General features: G+C 44.2%; 1 protein-coding gene across 11 annotated transcripts in view; it reads left to right on the top strand.

Moving 5' to 3' along the window:
• cux1b (cut-like homeobox 1b) overlaps window positions 1-27,338 on the top strand; it is a 445,030-nt gene that overhangs the window by 318,006 nt on the left and 99,686 nt on the right. For 9 of the 11 annotated variants that reach the window (XM_055657469.1, XM_055657460.1, XM_055657464.1 and 6 more), the window contains one exon: window positions 22,425-22,724. The exons of the other annotated variants lie outside the window; for them this stretch is intronic. In XM_055657469.1, coding sequence (XP_055513444.1) covers window positions 22,425-22,724 — 300 coding nt within the window. The remainder of the gene's footprint in view (window positions 1-22,424; window positions 22,725-27,338) is intronic. 11 annotated transcript variants of the gene reach the window in all.

Here is a 27,338-nt window from a genome sequence, read left to right as displayed (position 1 = left end):
GGACTGTATGTAAGAAAATAATTTCACTGTGTATTTGCATGAAAAGCACCATTGACCATGGATTGACCCTGGATTGTTGGAGTTGTGCAGCAGCAGAACTCTCTGCGGTCCGCTGTGTCGCAGTCATTGTTGCAAAAGGGAATCGCTGCCTGGAGAGAAGAAGCAGCATTCCAGGTGGCAGCAACCAGCAGCAGTCGCATTAAACATGACCTGTACAACCAGGGACGGCACAGTAGCACAGCGGTCAAGCTGCTGCCTCACAGCGCCAGAGGCCCAGGTTCAATCCTGACTGCGGGCTCTGTCTGTACAAGTTTGTACGTTCTCCCCCTGAACGCAAGAATTCTCTCCCAGTGTTCTGGTTTCCTCCCACAATCCAAAGACATGCAGGTTTGTAGTTTAATTGGATTCTATATATTGCCCCTAGAGTAGGATAGAACTAGTGTACTCAGTGGGCGCTGACTCAGTAGGCTGTAAGGCCTGTTTCCACGCTATATTTCAAAACTAAATGCATCCAAGGCATTTCAGGGGTGAGGTGAAACTGGGCAGATACAGCTCTCAATATGCTGGCAAGTTGATTTTTAGGTTAATTGGCTTCTATAAATTGTCCCCAGTGCTTAGGATAGAACTAGTGTACGGGTGAGTGTTGGTCGTGGACTCAAAGAGCCGATGGGCCTGCTTCCACGCTGTATCTATAAAACTGAAACTAAACAAAAGCAAAGCCTCCTCAGTTTCAGCAGACAAGACATCTGAAGGAAGCAGAGTATAGATCAACTACAGAAATGACAGATGACATTTAATCTGAGCAAATGTGTGGTGTTGCACTTTGGGAGGTTGAATGTAAGGAGAAAATAAACAATTCATGGCATGACCCTCAACAGCATTGATGTATAGAGGCATCTTGTAGATATGTTAGTGGCATTTAAAATACTTTAGGATAGGCATATGGATATACAGGAAATGGAGGGTTATGTGTTCAAGTTCATAACTCCATGAATGTAGCAACATGTAGATACGGTGGTAAAGAAGGCATTGAGTACATTTCTATCATAGGTCAGGCCATTGAATATAAGAGTCGGGAAGCCATGAAGCAACTTTATAGGACTTTGGTTAGGCCGTGGTTGGCCTAGGAAGGGTTTGGTGCCTTTGGAGAGGATGCAGAGGAGGTTTACTAGAATGTTGCCCGGATTATGGAGTATTAGCTACAGGGAGAGGTTGGACAGACTTGAATGATTTTCTCTGGAACACCAGAGATTGCAGGGAGAACTGATAGAAATGTATAAAATGTGACAGGCATAGATAGTGTAGACAGTCAGAACCATTTTCCTTGGATGGAAAATCAATTTGAGAGCAGTTTTACAGTGATGTACAAAGTTTAAGGGAGATTTGCAGAGCAATTGTTGTACACAGATGGTGGTGAGTGCCTGGAACATGCTGCCAGGGGTGGTGATTGAAGCAGATATGTTAGTGGCATTTGAGAGACTCTTGGATAGGCATTTGGATATCTTGGTAATGGAGGGATATGGGTTACTGTACGTGCAGGTGGATGTGGTAGTCTTGATATCATGATCGTTTATATATTGTGAGCTGTGGGGACTCTTCTTGTGCTGTACTGTTCTATGTTCTGTAAAGGATTTAAAATGATGAGAGGCATGATAGGGTAGACACAGAACCATTTTCCCCAGGGTGGAAATGTCCAACACTTGAGGGCATAAGGTGAGATGGGGAGAGTTTAATGGAGACGTGCGGGGCATTTTGTCTACACAGAGAGTGGTGGGGCTGTGGAATGCACTGCCAGGGTAGTGGTGGAGGTAGATACAAGAGTGGTGTTGAAGAGGCTTTAGATCGGCATGTGGCAGTGCAGGGAATAGAGGGACATGGATCATGTACAGGCAGATGAGATCAGTTTAACATAGCCTGATGTTCGGCACAAACACTGTTGGCCAAAGGGCCTGTACCTGTGCTGTACTGTTCTATATGTAGGAAGGAACTGCAGATGCTGGTTTAAAGGACTGAAGAAGTGTTTCGACCCGAAACGTCACCCGTTCCTTCTCTCCAGAAATGCTGCCTGTCCCGCTGAGTTACTCCAGCTTTTTGTGTCTGCACTGTTCTACGTCGCAGTAACTGCAAAATCTGTTTGAAGACTTTAAAATGTATCACCTTGGTAAATCCACTCTATAAATTGTGTGCTCTTTCTATCCTCTCCTTAAAACATTTTGTAAAATTCCATTTCTTTGGCTATAGTTTTCGCTCTTTAGTCTATACTTATTTTTGCTTGATTTCAAAATTGGACTGGGCTTTGCCACAGTAAAGTGGTGAGAGCATGGTGCATGGACAGGTAGGTGAATCTGGATCTCTCTTCCATAAATATCTGAGGATATTGGGCCATTTGTTGATTTTATACCTGAGGAAGGACAGCAGGGCTGTGAGGCGGGGAAATGGTAACTTCATTTAGCCATCATCTTCATTGAATTATACAATGGTTTTAAAGGGTGTTCCTCCGTTTGCCCCAATTGTCTTCAGTCTACCTATGTCTACATACATCCCATGACCTGAAGATACCTCTCTACCTTACTTTCCTCTCAAAGACCATCTCTGTTGCCCATTTTGTCAACATCGCTACCATCTCTTTCTTTAGCCTGGCTCCATTTTGTTTATGCTTCTCAAATTTCCTTGGAACATTGGACTCTCAAAAGTGCACAATAACGTTATTAAATTTGACGAATGTAATTCCCATGAAGAAGCCCAATTCCTCAAACAAAACTTAAATTGGCTTTGCTTTCAAATTGCTCTGCTCATTTAATTTGAAATAAAAGAAAGGAGTCTACATTTCATATTATATATTAGGTTTGGGGGACCTGCTTTGTGTGTTTTTGTCTCTTTGTGTGTTTTGTTTACAAAATACTGTATGAAGAGAATCGCTAACAATGCACGCGTCCACTTTCAGGGAGGCTCGCGAACCATCGTTGGGATACAGTGAATTGGCAAATGCTGCACCGTTAGGTTGCATTGGGCATTGCAGTTCCTTGATTCAGCAAATTTAGCATCAGTGAATGAAACATGCACAAGGAACTAATTCATATTCTTTCTTTTGTTCATCTCAGAGTAATTCAATAGAAAATTATTTCCCTAACCAAAGTCCTTTAGCCTTTAGTTTTAGTTTAGAGACACAGCATGGAAACAGGCCCTTCAACCCACTCAATCCACATCATCCATCCACACTAGTTTTATGTTATCCCACTTTCTCATCCATTCCATAAAAACTAAGAGCAATTTACTGAGGACAATTAACCGACAAGCCCGCAAGTCTTTGGGATATGGGGGAAACCGGAGCACCCGGAGGAAACCCACGCGGTCACAGGGAGAACATGCAAACGGCACACAGACAGCACCCAAGGTCGGGATCGAACCCAGGTCTCTTGTGCTGTGAGATAGCAATTCTACCAGCTGTCCCTCTATGCCACCCTAAGGAGGAACATAGAACTACACAGCACATGAACAGGCCCTTCGGCCCACAGTGTCTGTGCTGAACATGATGCCAAGACCATTACTTATCCACCTGCACATAATCCATATCCCTCTATTCCCTGCATAACCATATGCCCATTCAAAAGTCTTTTAAATGCCACGAACATATCTGCTTCAACCAACACCCCTGGAAGAAATATTTGCCCTGCAAATCTCCTCTAAACTTTGCCCCTCTCACTGTACAGCTATGGCCCTCTAGTATTTGATTTTTCCATCCTGGGAAACAGATTCTGACTGTCTATGCAATCTATGTGTTTCATCATTTTTTATTTAAAAACAATATGGGTTTATTCGTCACATTGCACATAAAGTGCAAGTGAAATGAATATGTCAGCAGCGGTACAATGAGAAAGAACACACAAAATTTAACACAAACATCCACCACAGCATTCATCACTGTAATGGAAGGCACAAACATTGGCCAGTCCTCCTCCATTTCCCCCCCGTGGTCAGGACCAGAGTCCAGAGACAGTCCATAGTCGGCTCTTCCCCACTTCTATCATGTCTCCCGGTCACCTCCGGCATTACGGAAAAAAACATTCCAAACTCTCTCCCTGTAGCTAATACTGCCTAATCCAGGAATCATTCTGGTAAACCTCCTCTATACTTTTTTCAATGCCTCCATATCCTTCCTGTAATGGGGGGGGGGCAGAACTGCAGACAGGATGGATGTTTTCCACCACCTCACACACTCTGCTTTATTGCCAGCGGCAGTGGTTGTGAGAGAGTGGCTCAAAGTGCTTTTCCCTTTCATTTGTCTGTCCTTGTTGGAAAATCTCCTGGAACCTGATTACAGTTTCCCCCCTCCCCCCCCATTCCTCACTCTTGCTCGGTCGTAGCTTTCCAAAAACGTGCCCATACAAATGTGGTTTTCAACAAAACATGGCTCTGTGAAGGGTCACCTTGAATCATGAGATAGCAGCAGTTGCAATGATGAGATTTTAAAGGATATTTTACAAAACAGTTATAATGTTATTAGCAGCAGACCAGTCATGGTCAAAGAATTAGAGAATTATTGTGCAAAAGCTATCTTAAATACGTCTGTCGATCCATCAACAGGATGATGGATCTGTATCGCTAATTCCTTTTCTCACATTCGTTCCAATGTATCCATTATTGGAGACCGGTTACAGGTGAATGTTTCATCTCTAATAAGATACAAAATGGAACAATAGGGGACTCTTTATGGGCTTTGCAGCAGGCAGTAGCCAGAAGTTATACCTCAGTCACTAAGATTCAGCCGTGCAGGAAGGTAGCGATGTTATTTAGGCTGTTCACTGAACTGGATCCTGACCCGCTGAACTCAATTTTAAGATGCAGCTGCAGTGACCCGCAGGGAGCCTGGATTTTATGTTTGTTTAGTTTGTCCCATGGTATAATTCGTCATTCCTCTATGTGCTAGGACTGCAACGCCTGGTAATGGGAATACCCAAAGGAGCAGTACAAAGCAATAAAGCTGCAGAAAGTGCCTAATTAGAATTGGCATTGTTAAAGGCACTGGTATTACTCTGAATAATTTGTCTTGCTTTAGGGATTCATAAAACTTAATCCATTTTTAATAAAAGTGTAAGAACTTCCATTTTTTTGTAATTTCATATTCGCCAGGACAAAATTAATCTTTTGCTTTCTCTTCAGACTAAATTAACAAAAAGAAAATCCCTTATATGTTATAGTGTATAATTGGAAATTATCTAAAGACAATTTTAAAAAAAACCCTTAAAACAATTGCTTTGCATTGATATTAATTGTGTCTGAAAACTGTTCAAACGTTTAGAGTGAAGGATTAACTGCCCCAGTAACTAACCATCGAATGCTGCTCTCTCCCACCTGTGCAAATGGAAAACATGATCATGTATTCAGTGTACAATGAAAACCTGGTACACTTATAAACAGAAGAGCTAACAATTTATATCTATTATCCCTGATTCTGTGTGCTAGTTGTTTTTGTTCTTTCACAACTTTAGTGTAATTTAGAGATACAGCTTGGAAACAGGCCCTTCGGCCCACCAAGTCCCTGCCGAGCAGCACCCCCCACACACTTACATTATCCTACACAAAAGGGACAATTTACAATTTTTTACCAAGCCAATTAACCTACATCCTGTACGTCTATGGAGTGCAGGAGGAAACCTGAACTCCCAGAGAAATCGCACACAGGTCACGGGGAGAACGTACAAACTGCGTACAGACAGCGCCCGTAGTCAGGATCGAACCTGGGTCTCTGACACTATAAGGCAGCAACTCTACTGCTGTGCCATTGTGCCGCCCCAATTAGCCTACAAGCACCATTGTGACAGCTGTTGAAAATGTATAACACAAGATGCCATTCAGTCCGTCATGTTTTAGCCTGATTGCTGTAGCTCCGGGCTAGTGTGGCCCCCACAAGTCATAGCTCTTAAAGTACACGTCCACTAATTATTTAAACGTTGTACAGGTTTCTGCCTCCACTACCTTGTCAGGCAGTGAATCTAGACCCTACCATAGTGGATCATTTATATCCCATATCCTCTCCAAGCCTTCTACCAGAGCAGTCTGTGGCTCTGACCCCTGCTGATGGAAGTGTCCTCATAAACACATTGCCGCTTTCATAATTGTACATACCGTCACTGAGTGTTCCATCAACTTCCTCTGTCCCAGGAACAAACTTCATCCACATGCTACAATATTCCAGTCCTGCCTATGCCCCCATACATTTTCTCTACCCCTCTCTGGGCACCTACATCTTACCTCTTGCCAGTCTGAAGAAGGGTCTCGACCCGAAATGTCACCTATCCAAGTTATCCAGAGATTCTGCCTGACCCACTGAGTTACTCCAACACTTTGTGACATTTTGTGTATTAACCAGCCTCTGCCTGCGTGTCCACCATATTCAAGTTGTGGTCTCCCCTCTTGTGTGTTGCACTGCTTTACAGCGTTATAAAGTCACAATGAGTCAGTGTGGACACAGACCGCTTATCTAATCACTTAAATGTTGTCAGTGACTGCTCCTGTTACTCTCTGAGGCAGTTTGTAGCAGGTACATTTCTCTCCAGGTGATTAAAAGGTTCATTTTTTCCTCAAAATCTTGTGCCCCTTTCCCTAAATCAACATTCTCCAGTTCTATTTACCTTTGAACAGGGCGAATTACCTCCATTTAGTCTATCCTGATTATACCCCTTATAATTTCATACAGCTCATTCATGTCATCTTTTAATCTCCTCTGCTCCAAAGGTGCTGACTTGATGGGCCGAATGGCCTACTCCTGCACCTATTGTCTATTGAAAACAGACCTAGCCTCTCCAGCCTCTGTCGTAACTGAAATGCTCCATTCCGGAGAACATCCTGGTAGACCTCCTCTGTACCCTCTCCAGCACTAGCACATTTTTCTTGTGGTGTGTTGATCAGAATAGCTCATGCAACTCCTGACCAATGTTTTATAGAGTTTGAGCATATTGGGATGTAATCCCAAGGATGTAATGCTGATGCTTTATAAGGCACTGGTCAGACCGCATTTGGAGTATTGTGAGCAGTTTTTGGCACCATGTCTGAGGAAGGATGTTCTGGTGTTGGAGAGGGTCCCGGGAAGGATTGGGTTAACATGTGATGAGCGGCTGATGGCACTGGGCCTGTACTCACAGGAGTTGAGAAGGATGAGGGGAGATCTCATTGAAACTTACCAAATCGTGAAAGGCCAAGATAGAATGGATGTGGAGAGGATCTTTCTTCGAGTGAGGGAGTGTAGTGGTCATAGCATCAGAATAAAAGGATGTACTTTTGGAAAGGAGATGAGGAATGTCTTTAGCCAGAGGGTGGTGAATCTGTGGAATTCATTGCCACAGAAAGCTGTGGCGGCTACGTCAATGGATATTTTTAAGGAGGACATTGACCGACCCTTGATTAGTATGGATGTCTGTGGTTATGGGGAGAAGGGGTTGAGAGGAAAGATAGATCAGCCATGATTGAATGGCGGAGTAGACTGGATGGGCCGAATGGCCTAATTCTGCTCCTAGAACGTATGAATTTTAAAGTGGTGCTCTCACAATGTATCACCTGTAGGATTGAAAGTAGTACAGCACGGGAACGGGCCCTTCACCCCACAATGTTTGTGCCGAACATCATGCCAAGTTAAACTCATCTCATCTGCCTGTACTTGATCCATATTTCTCTATTCCCTGCATTTCCACGTGTCGATCTAAACGCCACTATCATATCTTCCTACACTACCACTGCTGCTAATGCGTTCCAGGCCCCGAATACTCACTCACTGCATAAAAAGAAACTTGTCAAGCACCTTTCCCCTCTCACCTCTCACTTTCTAGCATTGGACATTTCCATCCCGGGAGAAAGGTTCTGACTGTCTACCCTATTTATGCCTCTCATATTTTCTATTCTATCAAGTCTCCCCTTAACCTCTGACATTTTCACACATGTCCTTCTAAACCTCTCCTATCCATGGATACTTGATGGATTTGAGGATATCACTTTGTTCTCTTATATCTCTCTATATCAGGGGTGGGCAACTTTGTTCTGCATAGGGGCCACGACGCATGTCTGTGAGCGGATGTTCACATAGATCCCGCCCCTTCGAGGACCCCACCCGGAGCACTGGCCCCTAGTTACGGGCGCTCACCAATATGGCGCACCTACGGACCATTGCCTTGGCTCTGTCCTGAGGGCGGTGGCTCAAATACTCACACTCACTCGTCCCCGGCCTATTGACAACCCCGATCCCGACAGTGAAGCCCAGACACAGAAGGTGCGCGGCCGTGCCGGCGGCTTTGTGCAGGATGTGGTACAGTCGGCGTTCGGCACCGCAATTACGGCCGCCAGTGCAGGTCTCCTTGCGCCCTTGCGTCACCGCGCCTGGGCGCTTCGGGCCCGGGAGGTACTGGATATGAAGGAAGTCTGCGGGCCGGACGACTACGGGAAAAAATGCTTGCGGGCCGGACGATTTCGGCTTACGGGCCGCATTCGGCCCAGGGGCCGTATGTTGCCGACCCCTGCTCTATATATTGCCAAATATGGTGTATTCATTCACTTGATGTATCTCCCTTGATGATTTACCCGCTGTGTTTCGGGATTAAACTCCATTTGCCATTTCTCTGCCCGACTGACATGACCATTTCCATCTTCATGTATCATCTACAAACTGCTAAACTGTGAAACGTTGCAATGTTTATCCGATATTTCACACCTCTCCTTCGTTAACTATAATCTTGCCATTATTCTGTGTGATGACAGCAGTAAACCTACAACACACACAGAGGACCTGTCTGACACACAACATCTGCTCTGGCCATGATCATTCTCTTACTCCTTGTGCATTTGGGGAATATTTTGAATTTTCTTTGTTTTTATTGCTCACACTTTTTTCATTCCCTCTCTTTGTTTTCTATGTTTTTTTCTTGTTACCTTACAAAGGTTCAGCTATTAGTTCGATACATTTTCACTTGTTTGGTAGCCATCTGTCGTCTAGTGCAGAACTTCAACGTTTCATGCCATTCATCTTCTGTCCTCCCAGGCCCTGTGCCACTTTCAGCCCTAGCTCTACTACCCTTTGATGTGACATGTGGGAAGCAGCACGGTGGCACAGCTGGTAGAGTTGCAGCCTCACCGCGCCAGAGACCCAGGTTCCATCTTGACCTCGGGTGCTGTATGCGCGGAGTTTGCAGGTTCTTCCTCTGACCGTATTGGTTTTCTTCGGGCGCTCTGGTTTCTTTGGGCAATCCCACATCCCAAAGACATGCAGGTTTATATGTTACTTGGCCCTCTGTAAAATTGCCCCTAGTGTGTAGGGAGTGGATGTGAAAACAGGCCCTTCAGCCCACTGAGTCCACGCCGACCATCAATCACCCATTCACACGTTGCATGTTATAATCATGTAAAACTAGTGTGAATGGGTGATTGAAGGTCGGCATGGACTGGGTGGGCCGATGGGCCTATGTCCATGCTGTATCCTTCAATCAATGAATTAAAATCTTGAACAGTGGAGGACTTGGACACGTCACCGTGTGATTGCAGTCCTCTACTTCATCAACAACCACCAATCTTTTTACTTTTAAATGTAAACTGATATAAAGCTCGCACTTGGTTATGGAAGTGTAACATTTTCCACCAGTAAATAATTGATGACTAATTTTTCATGTACCTATTTTTAGCGCTGCACTTCTAATGTTTTAAGAAATATTGTGGCTTTTAATGTGAGTTGTATGTATTGGTCAGGCCTTTGTTGTACGGTAAGATTTTAGCTGGGCGTAATGTTAAGGCTGGTGATCACTGTGCCTTTTGTTTGAAGCGCAGCCTTGTTTGTGTGTTTGAGAGAGGAATCTAGACTTACACGGCGGAGCCTGGAGGAGGGCAAGCCTGAGGACCCCCCGGGGACACAGGAAGATGTTGTAATCAATTACCACATCATAACACTGAGGCATGATAATTACTGAATGTTCCTCCAGAGATAGCTCAGCATTTGGTTGGCATGCAGTCCTTTATGGTCGGATTCCTGATTAATATGCAAATAATTGTCCGATTGTATGAAGAATGGAGAGGAGCAATGTACTGATAATAAGAGCAGCAGAGCAAAGAAATGATAGATTGCTCGTGCTCAATACTGTTCTTGGTCTTTTCATATTATAAATGTTTTATCAGAATTAACTACAGGAGTCTTCTCATTGTGAGTTACGAGGGCAACATTGCTGTGAATTTATGTAAATTGAACATGTTGAAAGATTTTATAAGCTGCATGATAGACTTTAAAATGGCATCTGGTACTGTACTTATGCAAGGCAGGTTGCCGAATGAATTTTTCAATCCATTGTGCCCAACTCATTGTTTCCTGCAATTTTGACGTCTGCCTACCTTCCTGGAAGAAAATGATCCCCTTGCTGTATTACCAGTGTCAGATGTTTTATAATATCTTGCCTGGCAGTCTTTCATTGTTTATGAAAGGCAGCCGGCGATGACAGGGGAGGATGTTGATCCCAATGCCCTCTCTGTATACGTGCACTTCTGTCAGATGTTCTTACCGATTCCCCAGAGTGCAACCTCTGACAAATCCTTGCTTCCCAAACCCAGAGCCACTTCAGCTCATAGCAGCATATCAAACGTGACCACAATGCAGTTCGGTTGACCCAGTATTGTAAACTGGAACCAAATGCCAAATGGTTTTTCTGCAGGAATTCTGGATAACACTGCGCAGCTTGTGTGTAATTAAGGATTTTTGTACCACTTTTGTGACTCAAAACAACTTATTTTTCATTTTTTGCTGTTGAAGTAAAATTAAACGATGGTTCAACATATTCAACGCAAAACATGGGAGAATCTGTTTTAAAGTCTATGTTGAGGAAGCGTATCCACCCGACCACACATCACTCCAAGCATACTTCATACCAAATGATTTTAAGCTTATCTAAGTGCTTTATTTCCCATATCGTGTAGGATGGTCGTTGTGTCAATTTTCACCTGAGCTGATTCAGTGAAAGTGTTTTTTAATGTGGTATAATATGGAAGTTATTTTTCATGTTATGACGTGCAGGAAAAATGTGGTTATTATTCTGCAAATGATAATGAATGCTATGTCAGTACAGTAAAGCCTTGTGCGTACTGACCTCTTTATAACGTGTCTCGGTTATAGCGGAACGACCTTCAGAGCCAGGCCAGGTTACCACGCCACCCCCGGCCTGTGTCACCCCTCAGGCTGTCCCCCTGACTACGCCCAGGCTGCCCCTGCCATCTCCAATGCCGCCACTCTGGTAGCGCCCGCCACCATTGCAAGCACCACCGTCCATGCCATTGACATCCCGGCCACATCTGCCACCCTGCCCGGTCCCAGGCAATGCCTACCGCCATAGCCATCGCCAACCTGATCGCTGACCCTCTCCTGCACTCTGGCCGCGGGCTGCAATCTCTCCCCCGGCCCACTGGCAGGCTGGGACCGTCAACTCACCCGGATTCCAGGCCCAATTCCGGACCAAGAGTCTGAAGAAAGGTCTCGACCCGATATTTCACCTATCCGTGTTCTCCAGCGATCCCACCTGATCCGCTGAGTTAATACAGCATTTTGTGTCCTTTTGTGTATTAACCAGCAACTGCATTTGTAAATTTCTACTACTTACACAATGGTAATCCCTTACTCGCTTGCAGTGGACAATCGGTGATAATGGACACCATTCCCCTCCCCAATGGTCCATTATACCGAGAGTTTACTGCAGTTAATAATTTGAAATCTGAGATGATACATTTTTATTAGTCATCAAGAGATACAGCACGGAAATGGGCCCTTCAGCCTATTCAGTGCATGCCAGGTGGTAAGTCCCCATTTATACTAATCCCACTGTATTCTCAGCAGAGAATTTTCACAGACATTTGGAGACATTGAGGTGATGGCTGCAATGGTCCTTTATGGTCAAATACAGCTTGGACTGTGTGAAATGGTGCCAACATCTGGCAACTATTCAATATGGACTCAGTGGGCTGTTTCTCTGCATGGGGTACTTTATCAGGCATTGCCTTTATGGCAATAACTCCAATGTACCTTTAGTACATTTGACAATCAAAAAGCCATTGTACACTGGGCTGGAGAGTGGCCAGTGTGTTCCTTTGTTTATGAAGGGAAGGTGAGAAAATCCAGGGAACTATAGGCTAGTGAGCCTCACGTTAGTGGTAGGGAAACTATTGGAGAGAATTATTTGAGATAGCAAGAGATTGGGCTAATTAGGGCCAGCCAGCACAGCTCTACACAGCGCAGGTCGTGTCTTACTCACCTGATTGAAGCGATGGTGAAGGAGGTAGATGATGGTAAGGCAGTGGATGTTGTTATACATGGATTGTACGAAGGCTTTGGATACTGGTGGTAGACTGATCCAGAAGATTAAGATGCACGACATTCACGGTGAATTATTGATTCAGAACTGGCTTATTCATAGAAGATAGAGGGCTCTGATGAAAGGTAGCTATTCTACAGGATGTCTCTGACCAGTGGAGTTCCGCACTCATCTGTACTGGGACATCTGTTTTTTGTGAGCTGTATAAATGACCTGGGCACAAATGTACATGTGTTGGTGAGTAAGGTTGCTGACCAAACCAAAAGACACATTGGCTGCCGCCAGTTGCAGACAGTGAGGAAGACTGTCAGAAGATACAGTGGGATATTGATCAGCTGCAGAAATGGGCTGAGAAATGGCAGATGGAGTTTAACCCGAGCCAGTGAGAGGCGTTGCACTTAGTTAGATTGAATGTACGGGGAAAGTATACAGTCAATGGCAAGCCCCTTGACAGCATTGATGTACAGAGAAGTTTTGTGGTCCAAGTTCATAGCTCACTGAAGGTGGCAGCACAAGTAGATAGGCTGGTAAAGAAGGAGTATGGTACGCTTGCCTTCATTACTAGGGGCATTGAGTACAAAAATCAAGAAGTCATGGTGCAGCTATATAAGACTTTGGGTAGGGCAGTATTTGGAGTATTGCGTACAATTCTGGTCGCCCCATTACAGGAAAGATGTAGAGGCTTTTAGAGGGTGCAGAGGAGGTTTAGCAGAATGCTGCCTGGTTTAGAGAGATTCAGCTGCAAGGAGAAGTTGGATAAACTTAGATTGTTTTCTTTGGAATGTCGGAGGTTGAGGGGAGACTTGATAGAAGTTTATAAAATGATGAGAGGCATAGATAGGTTAGACAGTCAGAACCGTTTTCCCAGAATAGAAATTGCCCACACGAGAGGGCTTAGCTATGAGAGGGGGAAAGTTTAATGGAGATGCGGGACGTTGTTTTACACAGAGAGTGGTGGGGGCGTGGAACACATTGCCAGGGGAGGTGGTGGAGGCAGATAAGAAAGTAGCGTTAGGCACATGGAAATGAAGCGAATAGAGGGATATGGATCATGTACAGGCAGATGAGATGTTCTGTTGCTTGTGGAAACACATCATTCTTATTTCTTTGACTGACATTCTGTAGACCACTCTTTACGAGATGATTCTTCCCAAAGGTTACTTGGCATTTTACGTATCGAGTCATGCAGCATGGAAACAGGTTCTTTCCCCAACCTGCCCAAGCCGACCAAGTTGCCCCATCTACACTATTCCTACCCGCCCACGTTTGGCCCCAATCTATCAAAACTCGTCCTGTCTATGTACCTGTCCAAAACACTGTTAAATGCTGTTATATTCACGGTGTGAAACCTCTTTCCCCTCTCACCTTAAACCTACGTCCACTGGTTTTTGATTCCCCTATTCATTTATCCATCCATATCTTAAACAAATCTATTTCCTTCTGAATCTTTTGACAACCTCTATCCGTCACTATCACCATCCGTAACTTCACTATCCGTAACTCCACCAATTTTCAAATCAACTGCACATATACTAACCATCCCATCTACATTTATGTCCAAATCGTAGATATATCACGATCAACAGAAGTCCTAGCACAGATCGTGTGGGAGGCCTCCCCCTTCCTCCACTACCCTCTGTCCTCTATAGTAAACCAGTTCTGTATCCAAACACCCAAATGACCATGGGACCCATGCATCTTAAACGTCTGGATCAGAGACTACCGTAACGGATTTAAAATCCATGTGGACATCATCTACTGCCCTGCCGTCATTAATCACCTTCATCAGCTGAAAAAACGCCATCAATTTCAGAAAACATTGTGCTGCAGCAATTCGTGAAGCTTACTTTTCACCATCTTCATGATCTTAGATTAGCACTGCTCATGGTGCAAGAGAAACACTTGTGTTAGAATGCCATTTCATCCCCGCCACAATCTCTTGCCTTGACTTGAGATGAGCAGCAGTCCAACATTAACTGGGATTCATAGTTAGTTGCTGAAACCCAGGCAACAAATCTCCTCTGTTCTGTATTTTGTTGACATCCATGTATAATTAGGCGACCCTCCCATACTCCAGAATTGGCCTCACCAATGCCTTGTACAATTTTAACATTACATCTCCCCAGCCAGCACACCAAAAGCTTTCTTTACCACCCTATCTAATAGATTCCAATTTTATTTTGTTCACATGAACAGCTTTGATTTTAATCGAGTAATGGGGCATTAATGCAAGACTACCTAATTAACATTTAGGGGGCGGCACGGTGCACGGCTGGTGGAGCTGCTGCCTCGCAACATCAGGGATCTGGGTTCAATCCTGACCTCGATTGCTATCTGTGTGGAGCTTGCACCTTCTTCCTGTAACCATATGGGTTTCCTCCGGGTGCTCCGGTTTCCTCCCACACCCCAAAGATGTGTCGGTTTGTTGGGGTTAATTGGATTCTGTAAATGTGCAGGGAGTGGTTGAGAAGGCGGGATAAACTACAACTAGTGTGTACGGGGTGATCGCTGGTCAGCAGGGACCAAAGGGCCTGTTTCCATGTTGTATCTCTAAACTTCAAACATGAAAGAAAGCTGAAATATGCATTTGTTAGTATCCCTGTATTCATTATCTTGTAGAAGGATGAAATATCTTGATTTATGCAACATTGTTTCAACTTGGTAAGTGGATTTCAGAATGATTTATTTCCTTGGTATCTCTGTGCCAGGACCACCCCTGCCTGACTGGCTGACTGACAGGCACCTGGAATGAATGGTGCTCTAAATATCACCTGCAAAAAGACACAAATTCACTCTCCTTGCTTGTTTCCACCTATCACTTACTAGGTTTTGTCCCGCCCCCACCTCTTTTCCAACTTCCTCTGCCCGACTACAATGAGCCTGAACAAGGGTCACAGCCCAAAACGTTGCCTGTCCGTTCCCTTCACAGATGCTGCCTGACTTGCTGAGTTGCTCCAGCACTTTATGTTTTGCTATCAAACTCGATTGGTTTCATAACTTGGGAAGTAAATGAACTGCTTAAACACCTAAAACGTGTGAACCAATAATATGAAAACATTGTCAAAAACATGATATTGTTTTGTCTTTGAAGTTTGCTGATGTTATTAATTATGCGAAATTCCAGCTTCATGAAGCCTGTCATTTGCAATCAAGATTATCTTTGGTTGGATGCAGATCTGATTTGTCACCAGGATGCACTGATAAAGATGCAAGCCCTGTAAAACCACAGCGTTGGACTCTGTGGTGTTCGAGGCAGCCTGCAGATAGATGTGCCATGGAAGGGGCAGTTTTCCTTTGGTACAAATCGTACAGCCACTGCCTGGCAGCCCCTGTGATCTGCCAATAACCATGGGAATCGAGCCTTATGTTCAAGTGTGCATATTGGTTTTCACCCAGTCTCCGTGCAGTGTAGTTTAGTTTAGACATACAGCGCGGAAACTGGTCCTTCAGCCCACCGAATCCACGCCGACCTGCAATCCCCGTACACTAGCTCTATCCTACACACTGGGGACAATTTACAAATTTTACCGAAGCCAAATTAACCTTCAAACCTGTACGTCTTTCGAGTGTGGGAGGAAACCGGAGCACCTGGGGAAAACCCACGCGGTCACAGGGAGAATGTACAAACTCCATAAAGAGGAGGGCAGCAACTCTACTGCTGCACCACTGTACTGCCACAGGTTGGTTCCATGCAGATGTAGCTAATTGTTGAAGGAACAAATGCAGGAAGCAAAACAGTTATATAATCCTGCTCTGCTGTAAAAATATTCTTTTGTTTAGTTTAGCTTATTGTTACATGTACTGAAGTACAGTGAAAAGCTTTTTTGTTGCATGCTATCCCATCAGTGGAAAGATGATACATGATTATAATCAGGCTGTCCATAGTGTATAGATACGGGATAAAGGGATTAATGTTTAGTTCAAGATATAGTTCAGTAAAGTCTGATTAAAGATAGTCTGAGGGTCTCCAATGAGGTAGATAGTAGGTCAGGACCGCTCTCCAGTTAATAAGAAGGTTCAGTTGCCTGATGACAGCTGGGAAGAAACTGTCCCTCAATCTGGAGATGTGCATTTTCGCATTTCTGTACCTCTTGTCTGATGGGAGAGGGGAGTGACCGGGGTTAGACTGATCCTTGATTATTTTGGTAGCTTTGCCGAGGCAGTGTGAAGTGTAGATGGAGTCAGTGGAAGGGAGGTTGGTTTGTGTGATGATCGGGGCTGCGGCCACAATCTCTACAATATTGTTGCCGTCTTGGATGGAGCCGTTCCCAAACCCTGCTGTGATGCATCCCGATAAAATGTGTTCTATAAATGAAAATATGATCCATGGCTGTCAAGAGTAGTATTAGATCAAAAAAGAGATGTATATAGATGCTGGTCAAATTAGTAAGGCTGTGGACTGGAGGCAGTTTACATTTCAGCAAAAGAGGAATTGATTAATGGAGCTAAATTAACGTGAGCAAACATGAGGGGAATACAAAAGTGGACTGTCAAAGCTTCTACTGTGAGATCAGTAGGTCCCTGTAGTCAGACAAGGGAATTCATAATGAGGAACTGAGCTGTGGCAGGGCAATTAAACAACTTTTCCCAAGTCTTCATAGAGAAAGATGGATGAGAGGGGATCTTATAAAAACATATATAATTCTTAAAGGATTGGACAGGCTAGATGCAGGAAACATTTTCCAGATGTTGGGGGAGTCCAGAACCTGGGGTCACAGATTAAGAATAAGGGGTAGGCCATTTAGGACGGAGATTAGGAAAAACATCTTCACCCAGAGAGTTGTGAATCTGTGGAATTCTGGAAGGCAGTGGAGGCCAATTCACTGGATGTTTTCAAGAGATTGGGTAGGAGAGGGTCCACGTGTTAAAATGCTCAACTGGGGAAAGGCCAACTTTGAGAGTATGAGAGAAGGTCTCACTCAAGTTGACAGGAGCAGGTTATTTGAGGGGAAAAGAACATCGGCCAAGTGGGATGTTTTAAAAAATGTACTGAAGAAAGCTCAGGATGTGTACGTCCCCGTTAGAGTGAAAGTTAAAGCAGGCAAACCTAAGGAAGCTGACGAGGGGAATTGAGTCAAAAACAAGAAGGATGTAAGGGACAGGTACAGGCAGCTGGGTTCAAGTGCATCCCCAGAGGAATTTCGGGAACAGAGGAGCAAACTACAAAAGGAGATCAGAGGGTATGGAGAGAAGGCAGGTACGGGTTACTGAGTTGGATGATCAGCCATGATCATATTGAATGGCGGTGCAGGCTCGAAGGGCCGAATGGCCTACTCCTGCACCTAATTTCTATGTTTATATGAGAAGGGCAAAAAGGTGCCAGGAGATAGCTCTGGTGGGGAGCACAAAAGACAATCCCAAAAGATTTTATGAATACATAAAGAGGAAAAGGGTAACTAGAGAGAGAGTGGGACCTATCTGGAATCAAAGCAGTCACCTCTGTGTGCTGGAGCCACAGGAGATGGGCAAGGTCTTCGATCAGTATTTCTCCTCTGTATTTACCGAGGAGAAAGACAGTAGGACGGAGGAACTTGGAGCAGTCACTGGACGTGTCATGAGAGCAGTCAGGGTTGCCGTTGAAGAAGTACTGAAGGTACTGTCGTGTTTGAAGGTAGACAAATCTCCAGGGCCTGATTAGATAGATCCAAGGACATTGCGGGAAACTAGAGAGGAAATTGCGGGAGCACTGGTTGAAATTTATGAATCGTCCTTAAATACAGGAGAGGTGCCAGAGGATTGGATGGTGGCAAATGTTGTGCTTCTTTTCAAGAAGGGCTGCAGGGAAAATGCTGGGAACTATAGGCCTTAACATCTGTAGTTGGTAAGATTCTGGAGAGTATCCTGAGGGATAGGATATACAAGCATTTGGATGGTCAAGGACTGATTAGGGACAGTCAGCATGGTTTAGCCAAGGCAAGACGTGAATACAAGACGTGAATTTTAACCAATGGGTGGCATGTTGTCACATGGCCACACAAGAGATTACACTTGCTGAAGTCTTGAGCAAAAATCAAAGTGCTGGAGGCACTCAGAGGGTCAGGTAGCATCTCTGCAGGGAATGGACAGATGATTGGGACCCTTCTTCAGACTGATGGATAGTTACTATTCCCCATGATCACACCACTACTCGTATCTTCACATCTATGCTGCCTTCTGTATGGACCACTCTATCCATAACTCCTTGGTTTGTTCATCCCTTCCCACCCAACCCGCCCCATCCCAAGGAACTATCCCTGTAACAGGAGGAGATGTAACACCAGAACCCACATCCCCCTCACTTCTATATCTTTCAGGTTAGACAGTGGTTCACAAGCACCCCTTCCAAACTTGTCTATTGCATTCAGTGTTCTGGATGTAGCCTCTTCTACATTGGCGAGACAAGTGGAGACTAGGCGACCGTTTGGCTGAATACTTGTGCGTGGTCCACCAAGACCTGCTAGATCTCTGGGCTGCTAACCATTTGTAGTCCTCTTCCCATTGCCATGCTGACATTTCTGTCCTGGGCCTCCTCCATTGCCCGAGTGAGGCCACACGCTATCTGGAAGAACTGTAACTCACATTCCATGAGTAGAATACAACCCAACGACATGAACATTGAATTCTCCAAATACAAGCAATGCTCCGCACCTCAATGCATACACGCTTCTCCCACCATCTCCCACCACCCTACTCACCCTGCTCTTTTCCCCTTCACCGTATGCTCAGTTTTCATCTCCAAATCCCGTTTCCTTTTTATTACCCCTCTGCCCCCCCCCCCTCCTGTTCCCTTCACTCAAACTCTCCCTCTGTATTTACATTCAACAACTTCTTTCCTCATCTGACATCCTTTTGTCTGCTTTTCATCGCCAGCCATTGTCACTTATTCCACCCATCTGTCAAGCACTCCCTCCCCCACCTGTACTCACCTATCACTTGTCACGTCTTGCCCCACCTCCACCACTCTTTCAGCTTTCACTCCCCATCCCCTTCTTTCCATTACTCAGAAGAAGGGACCAAGCGGAAACACTGTCTCTACTGATTCATTCCTTCTACTAATACTATCTGACCTACCGAGTTCCTCCAGCATTTTGTTTTAGTATAAGGTAAGGCCAGCAGCATATTGAAGGACGAGTCTCACCCCGGTCACTCTCTCTTCTCCCCTCTCCCATCAGGCAAGAGGTACAGAAATGTGAAAACACACACCTCCAGAATCAGGGGTAGCTTCTTCCCAGCTGTTATCAGGCCAATGACCCATCTTACCACCAATGAGAGAGCAATCCTTTAGCTGCTATCACCTTATTACCTTCCCTCGAACTATCTTTAATTGTACTTTGCCGGACTTTATCTTGCACTAAACACTATTCCTGTTATCCTGTATCTGTACACTGTGGTTGGCTCGATTGTAATCATGTATTGTCTTTCCATTGACTGGTTAACATGCAACAAAAGCTTTTCACTGTACCTTGCTACACGTGACAATAAACCAAACTAATTACACGTGGAATGTTATAAACGGCAAACTAAATCAGAACAAAAGTTTGATATTAATTCCTAATAATTCTTTTGAAATCGAAGAATTGCAGATGTAGCACATTCGAAAGAAAACCAAAAGCTGAATATTCAGCAGGTCAGGCAGCATCTGTGCTAAGCCAAACAACCTTGCAGATTGAAGACACTTCATCTGAATAAAAATAAGAAGCTTTTATGAAGCTGTACTTTGAAGTAAAATTAGTAAGAGATTTATAGTGCATATCACCAATGGAAACAGGAACCATGTGTTAAAAAGAAGCTCTGAATATTATTAGCCTACCAGTGGTATCTTTGACCTTGGGATAGGTTAAAGGACATACAGCTCAGTGGCAACATCTTCATCATGCTGGAGTTTTAGGCATCTTTGACACCACACAGTGAGGAAGATGGATGATCTGCCAAGCCGTTCCCTTGCACCAGTGAATTAGGAGCAAATTTGGTAGCTAATTCTCTGCTGGCTATGATTAAAGAACTAACTTGGACCAAAATGCTGTCACGCATTTGTATTACGACTTTTAAAAATAAATGATGTACGGGGAAAGGTTGTATTGTTTTTATCGTCAGGTTGTAAAATGCTAGTTATTCTGTGGTGGTGTTCCAGTAAAAAGGCAAGCACATTTCTATTAAAATTGTTCAGTTCCTATTGCCTCAGAGTCAGATTGATAATGGGTTGTATTCACGTCTGGGGAAAAATAGCTTGTTCCTAAAGCTGTATTCACCAATGCTAAGTTTTATTTGGTTTGTCATCTTAATAAAATGTGATTTTGGGGAAGGGGATTACCAATCTGTTTTTTCCAGAGGATCAAGAGAAGCTGTCAAGTACACTTCAGATATTTCTTTGTGGCTCAGCCTTGAATCTAAAAATAACTTTGAAAAAGGTGCGGTATGAAGATTTTAAATTGCCGGTCGCATACCTGTTCTCAGTCTCTCAACAATCATTTGCTCTCGTGCCTATCAGGGATTGTGAGAGTTTTCAGTGGACATGAAAGAGAGGGGTTTTGCATTTGCTAAGTTGAAAGTACAAAATTGTAGTTACAAAATGCAATTCAATCACAAAAGCTAGCACGTATGTAACAAAGAGGTCTTCCATTTACACATAGCTCATTTACCGTCGTCCCAAGGTACTTCATCGGAATATTATCATATCATTTTAATACCATGACATATCAATTGTTACTGAGCTGAAAGATCACAGTTTGAAGGATAGATGGGAGGAGTTAGGACTGGTTTCGATCAAAATATAAAGTCATGACGAGATTGGACAGAGTGGATATCAGAAGTACATGTCCTTGAAACAAACAAGGACGTGCTGAACCTGGTGGACTGTGTTTTACTTGGTGAAGGACCTGGTCCACCCTTGTTCATGAACCAGACACCCTGCACCCACAGCATTGCTGAGAGAATGTGTAGGGAGGAACTGCAGATGCTGGTTTACACCGAAGATAGACACAAAATGCGAGAGTGGGTCAGGCAGCATCTCTGGAGAAAAGGAATAGGTGAGGTTTCAGATCGAGACACTTATTCACTGAGAGTCAGGGATGAGGGAAACTAGAGGCAGGAAGAGGAACAGAACAAATCAGCACTGGCACTGATGACTCAGGAAAAGTGGAGCCCACAATGGTCCATTGTTGGTTGGTGAAGAGATGATAACCATTGCATTCTCACTCTCTCCGTCCCTCCCCATCCTAGTCCCCTTGCTAGTTTTACTGTTTGTGTAGCCCTTTGTGTAGTTTAGTTAGTTAATTATTGTCACGTGTACTGAGGTACAGTGAAAAGTTTTTTTTTTGTTGCTTGCTAACCAGTCAGCGAACAATCAAGTCATCCACAATATACAGATACAGGGTAAAGGGAATAACGTTTAGTGCAAGATGAAGTGCAGTACAGTCTAATTAAAGGCAATTTGCGGGTCTTCAACGTGGTAGATGGTAGGTCAGCACCGCGGTCTAGTTGGTGATAAGATGTTTCAGTTGCCTGATAACAACCAGGAAGAAATTGTCCCTGAATCTGGAGGTGTGCTTTTTCACATTTTTGTACCTCTTGCCTGATGGGCGAGGGGAGAAGTGGGAGTGTTCACGGTGAGACTCGTCCTTGATTATGCTGGTGGCCTTGTCGAGTCAGTGTGTAATGTAGATGGAGTCAATGGAAGGGAGGTTGGTTTAGGTGATGGTCTGGGCTGCGTCCACAACTCGCTGCAATTTTTTGCAGTCTTGGATGGAGATGTTCCCAAACCGTGATGTGATGCATCATGATAAAATGCATTCTACGGAATACATGATAATCAAAGACTGGATTGGAGACTTGACTGGATCTCCTCCTGCCTCTTCCCCATGCACTACTACTTCAGTACACAAGACATTATTATTCTTTTCATATTCCTTGTCTGCACTTAAAGGCACTTACACAAAATAAGATCTTCCTTTCACATCTCTGCCTTTAGGCTGTCTATTTGATTTTACAGCTGTAAAAGATTAAATACATTTGCCATTTATTATAGGGTTTAGTTCTGAAGTAAAATCTCTGATCATCTGATTAAAATACTTTGTATAAAATAAGGATGATGTTTTATAATTGTAACACATGCCTTTATTTCAGAGATTACTCCAAAGACTTCTGCCAGTTGCAGCCCAGCACCTGAATCTCCAGTCAGCTCTGTGGAGTCGGTGAAGAGTGTGGCTGAACTAACGTCCCAGCACTCAATAGCCACTGAGACCAAGGACATCAAACAGTCAGAACCATGTGAACAGTCCTCAAATGATGCGCAGGCTCTGTCGTTGCTGCCTATGTCTGGCCAGTCAGCATTAAGCATACAGAAGCTGGTAGCCATGTCCCCTGAACTAGATACATATGCCATCACTAAGAAAGTCAAGGAAGTGTTAACAGACAATAACTTAGGTAGGTAACAACACTTCTTCCAATGGGTAATGTGTGTCTTATATAAAAAGAAAACAGAATTTGTCTTTAGTTGAGTTGAGTTTATTATTGTCACGTGTACCAAGGTACAGTGAAAAGCCCTTTTATTGTTGCGTGCTCTCCAGTCAATGAGAAGACTATACATGATTACAATCAAGCCATCCACAGTGTATAGATACAAAGTAAAGGGAATAATGTTTAGTGCAAGAGAAAGTCTCGTAATATCTGAAAAATGTGTACTATTTAAACTTTTTATTATCCTTATTTTTAAATAATGTGTTAGCGCACATTCTCACAGATAGGGAGGGGAATGCTGTAAATGGGCATTTTGCTGGAAACAAGTCTGTTTTCTTATGCAAAATGCTAACAGAATTGAAATGATGCAGATTTCCAATCTTCCCATTGCCTTTCATCCCACCTTCAACTTAAAGTTAATTTCTGAAGTAATCATCACTCAGACCATGTACATCACCAAATCACCAGGGCGGGCGGCCTGGTGGCACAGCGGTAGAGTTGCTGCCTTACAGTGCCAGAGACCCAGGTTCAGTCCTGACTATGGGTGCTGTCTGTACGGAGTTTGTATGTTCTCCTTGTGACTGCATGGGTTTTCCCCGAGTGCTCCAGTTTCCTCACACACTCCAAAGACATGCAGGTTTGTGGGTCAATTGGCCCACTGTAAAAACTGTAAATTGTCCCTAATGTAGTGTACGGGGTGATCGGTGGTCGGCACTGACTCGATGGGCCAAAGGGCCTGTTTCCTCGCTGTATCTCTACATTCCAAAGTAAATTCTAAATTCAAGAAGGAACAGAAACCAAGAAGTTCACCGTAGTAGTTACTATAGCATAAAATAATATAAAAACAGTAAATGCTAGAATCTCTTGGTAGACATTTAAAGAGAGAAAATAAAGTCAGTGATCCTTCATCAAAACCCGCTGAGCACTGGAGTGGGATATAGGACATGATAAAGCAGTCAGGCTAGATTGGAGTGACGCGAGTCTTATTACAGAGGTCGTGTGTATTACACATTGATGCCGTCAAATTGGTACATACATGTTTCATGTTCCTGTGCAAGAATGTTTCTGCCTTTAATGAATGTGCTTCTAGCTGTTTACGTGAATCTATTTGCATCTGAGATTGTTAAGTGTTGAGGCTGCAAAATAAGCTCTTTTATCAAAGCGGAGGAGCTCTTTGTTGCCAAGGACATTCCTGACAAATGGAGGTCATACAGAGTGTGATATATACTGTGTGTGCTACTTCTCGATGATTTAGTCCAGTATCTGTTACATGGTCTGGCACTCCTCAAGTAAAATGTCAACAACAGATCTCAGCTCATCGCACTGCTACTGATTAAACCTTATGTGATGCTAATCCCCAACATTATAACACTGAACATGAGTGGTTGCACTGTTAGCATTTCATTGCCATTGCAAATAAGGCTCCAGAAGTCATCGTGCTTCTGAGGCAAGGGAAGAGATTGCTGGGGCTCTGGCTGAGACTTTGATATCCTCCCTGGATACAAGTGTGGTACAAGATGGCTAGAGGGTGGCAAATGTGTTGCCCTTTCAACAAATGCAGCAGGGATAAGCCCTGGTAAATATCGCCATAACAGTAGCAAGGAGGGTATTGGAACAAGGTGTGAAGGACAGGATCAGTGATCACTTGGAAAGACAGAGACTGATTAGAGATAACCAGCAGGACTTTGTGAAGGGCAGGGAAGGTGAGAGGGGAAAGAATGACAAGGAACCTGAGGGACAACGTTTTCACAGAGGGTGGTGGGTATATTGCTGGGTGAGGCAGATGCAATAACAACATTTCAAATCATGGAATCACACAGAACGGAACTGGCCCTTTGCCCCAATTTGCCCATTCCAACCAAGATACCCCCTCATTTAAAATACATTTGAACAGGTGCATGGATAAGAAAGGTTTTGAAGAATATGGGCCAAATGTGGTTAAATGGGGCTAGCTTCAATGGGGCACCTTGGTCAACAATGATGACATGCTGAAGGCCCTGTTTCCAAGCTGTGTTACTCAACTGCTGGGGCGCATAGAGTTGCTGCTTTACAGCACCAGAGACATGGGTTCAATCCTGACTATGGGCGCTCTCTGTACGGAGTTTGTATGTTCTCCCTGTGATCGCGTGGGTTTCATCTGGGTCCACCGGTTTCCTCCCACTCAAAGATGTGCAGGATTGTAGGTTAATTGCCTATTGTAATTTGTCCCTCGTGTGTGTAGGTTGGTGTACAGGGTGATTGCTGCTCCATGTGGACTTGGCGGGCTGAATGGACTGTTTATGCCCTGTATCTCTAAAGTACTAAAAGCTCTAAGGGAAGATCATGTCTGATCTGGTTCCATTTTTTGAGGTGTGTTGATGAGTGCAGTGCCATAGATGCAGTTTACGCTGTTTTCAGTAAGTCTTCAGACATGGTCTCACATGGAAACCTGATCCATGAGGTTAGGGTCCATGGGATCCAGAGCAAGTTACAGATTGTTTCCAAAATTAGCAGAGGGTTGTTTTGTGATAGGATACCTGTGACCAGCGTGTGGGAAGGAACTGCAGAAGCTGCTTTAAACCGAAGATAGACACAAAGTGCTGGAGTAACTGAGCGGGACAGGCAGCATCTTTGGAGAGAAGGAATGGGTGACCTTTCAGGTCGAGTCTGAAGAAGGGTCACGACCTGAAACGTCATACATTCCTTCTCATCAGAGATGCTGCCTGTCCCGCTGAGTTACCCCAGCATTTTGTGTCTACTTGTGACCTGTGGTGTTCCTCAGGACCGTTTATAATATAAGTGTGTGACTTATAGAGTCACAGAGTCACATTGGATGCTGGCCATCATTCATCAGATCCTTGAATGCAAGATGAAGCAGGTTATAACCATATAACCATATAACAATTACAGCACGGAAACAAGCCATCTCGACCCTTCTAGTTCGTGCCGAACACATATTCTCCCCATGTTATGCTCCAACTTTATAAAACACTGGTCCGACCTCTGCTGGAGACTGTGTGTAGTTCTGATAACAACATAATGTGATAGCTTTTAAGAGGTGCAGAGGTGATTCACCAAGACATTCCCGAGGAGGGAGGCTTTTGATTCTATGGGAAGATTCTAAAGGCTGGTACTGTTCTCCTTGGAAACAAGCCCTTCTGCCCAACTTGCCCACACTGGCCAACACACCCAGCTACACTCATCCCACCTGTCTACGTTTGGCCTATCTATCTATCTATCTATCTATCTATCTATCTATCTATCTATCTATCTATCTATCTATCTATCTATCTATCTATCTATCTATCTATCTATCTATCTATCTATCTATCTATCTATCTATCTATCTATCTATCTATCTATCTATCTATCTATCTATCTATCTCTCTCTCTCCTGCCACCGTCCGTCCGGCTGCCTTTCTTCCTTTTGATTCACTGCTCCTTCCTATCAGCTTCCAACACACTTCAAACCAAAGTTGCAAGACAGGAACACTCTGAACTTTTGGGATATCACAGCAAGTGCTTCAACAGGAGGGGGAGGGCCAATTGGTATTGCAATTGGAACTGCTGCAGCAGGCAGGGCAGGTGCAATTGGAATTTTTTTTTCAATCCACTGCTGAGGGAGGCAGGGGAGTGCTGGAATCTTACATTTGGGAACGGCTTCAGTTCCGTTGGAGGAGACGGGTGCATGGTGGAATATTGGGTTGGGGGATCACACCATTGGGGGAGAAGACCCAACGGGTCTGCACTTGGTCTAGTTATTATATAAAAGTCTGTGGCTGCCGCCTGCCGTCCGTCCGGCTGCCTGTCTGCCTTTTGATTTGCTGCTCCTTCCTATCAGCTTCCAACACACTTCAAAACAAAGCTGCAAGACAGGAACACTCTGAACTTTTCACAATGGAATATCACAGCAAGTGCTTCAACAGGAGGGGGAGGGCCAACTGGTATTACAATTGGAACTGCTGCAGCAGGCAGGGGAGGTGAAATTGGAATTTTTTTTAAATCCACTGCTGAGGGAGGCAGGGGAGTGCTGGAATCTTACATTTGGGAACGGGTTCAGTTCCGTTGGAGGAGACGGGTGCATGGTGGAATATTGGGTTGGGAGATCACACCATTGGGGGAGCAGATCCAACGGGTCTGTACTTGGTCTAGTATACTTATAAAGCTCTGTGTGTGTGTGTGTGTGTGGGTGTTGGGCATTTTGCCTTTGAAACATATTTCCTCGAAAACCAGAAGCAAAAACGCAGAGACTTTTACAATTTCGGTAGGGATATAACATGAGTTCAGAAATCCACTGCTTGGTCAATTATTTCCCCAGATTTTGAATAAAATTGTTCACAAAACTCAATTTTTAAAATATAAACGCTGCTCACCAGTTGCTGACGTCACAATGCCCACATGCCCACCAATCCAGGCCCAACTGCGTCCTGGCCCCGCGCCCGTCCGCTGTGGATTAAAGGCGCAGAAATATCGAGAAAGTTCTGCAGAACAAAGATTCTACAGCTGCATTCCGCTATAGCTTCTTTGTTCTACAGATCTCGGGGCAGCGATTGCTCACGCGCTGAACCTCTCCTCATAAGTTCTGCTGAACTTTCTCCTCAC

The sequence above is a fragment of the Leucoraja erinacea genome, chromosome 28 (assembly GCF_028641065.1).
Source record: "Leucoraja erinacea ecotype New England chromosome 28, Leri_hhj_1, whole genome shotgun sequence".
Lineage (NCBI taxonomy): Eukaryota > Metazoa > Chordata > Chondrichthyes > Rajiformes > Rajidae > Leucoraja > Leucoraja erinaceus.
This window is presented reverse-complemented; position numbering and strand designations above follow the sequence as displayed.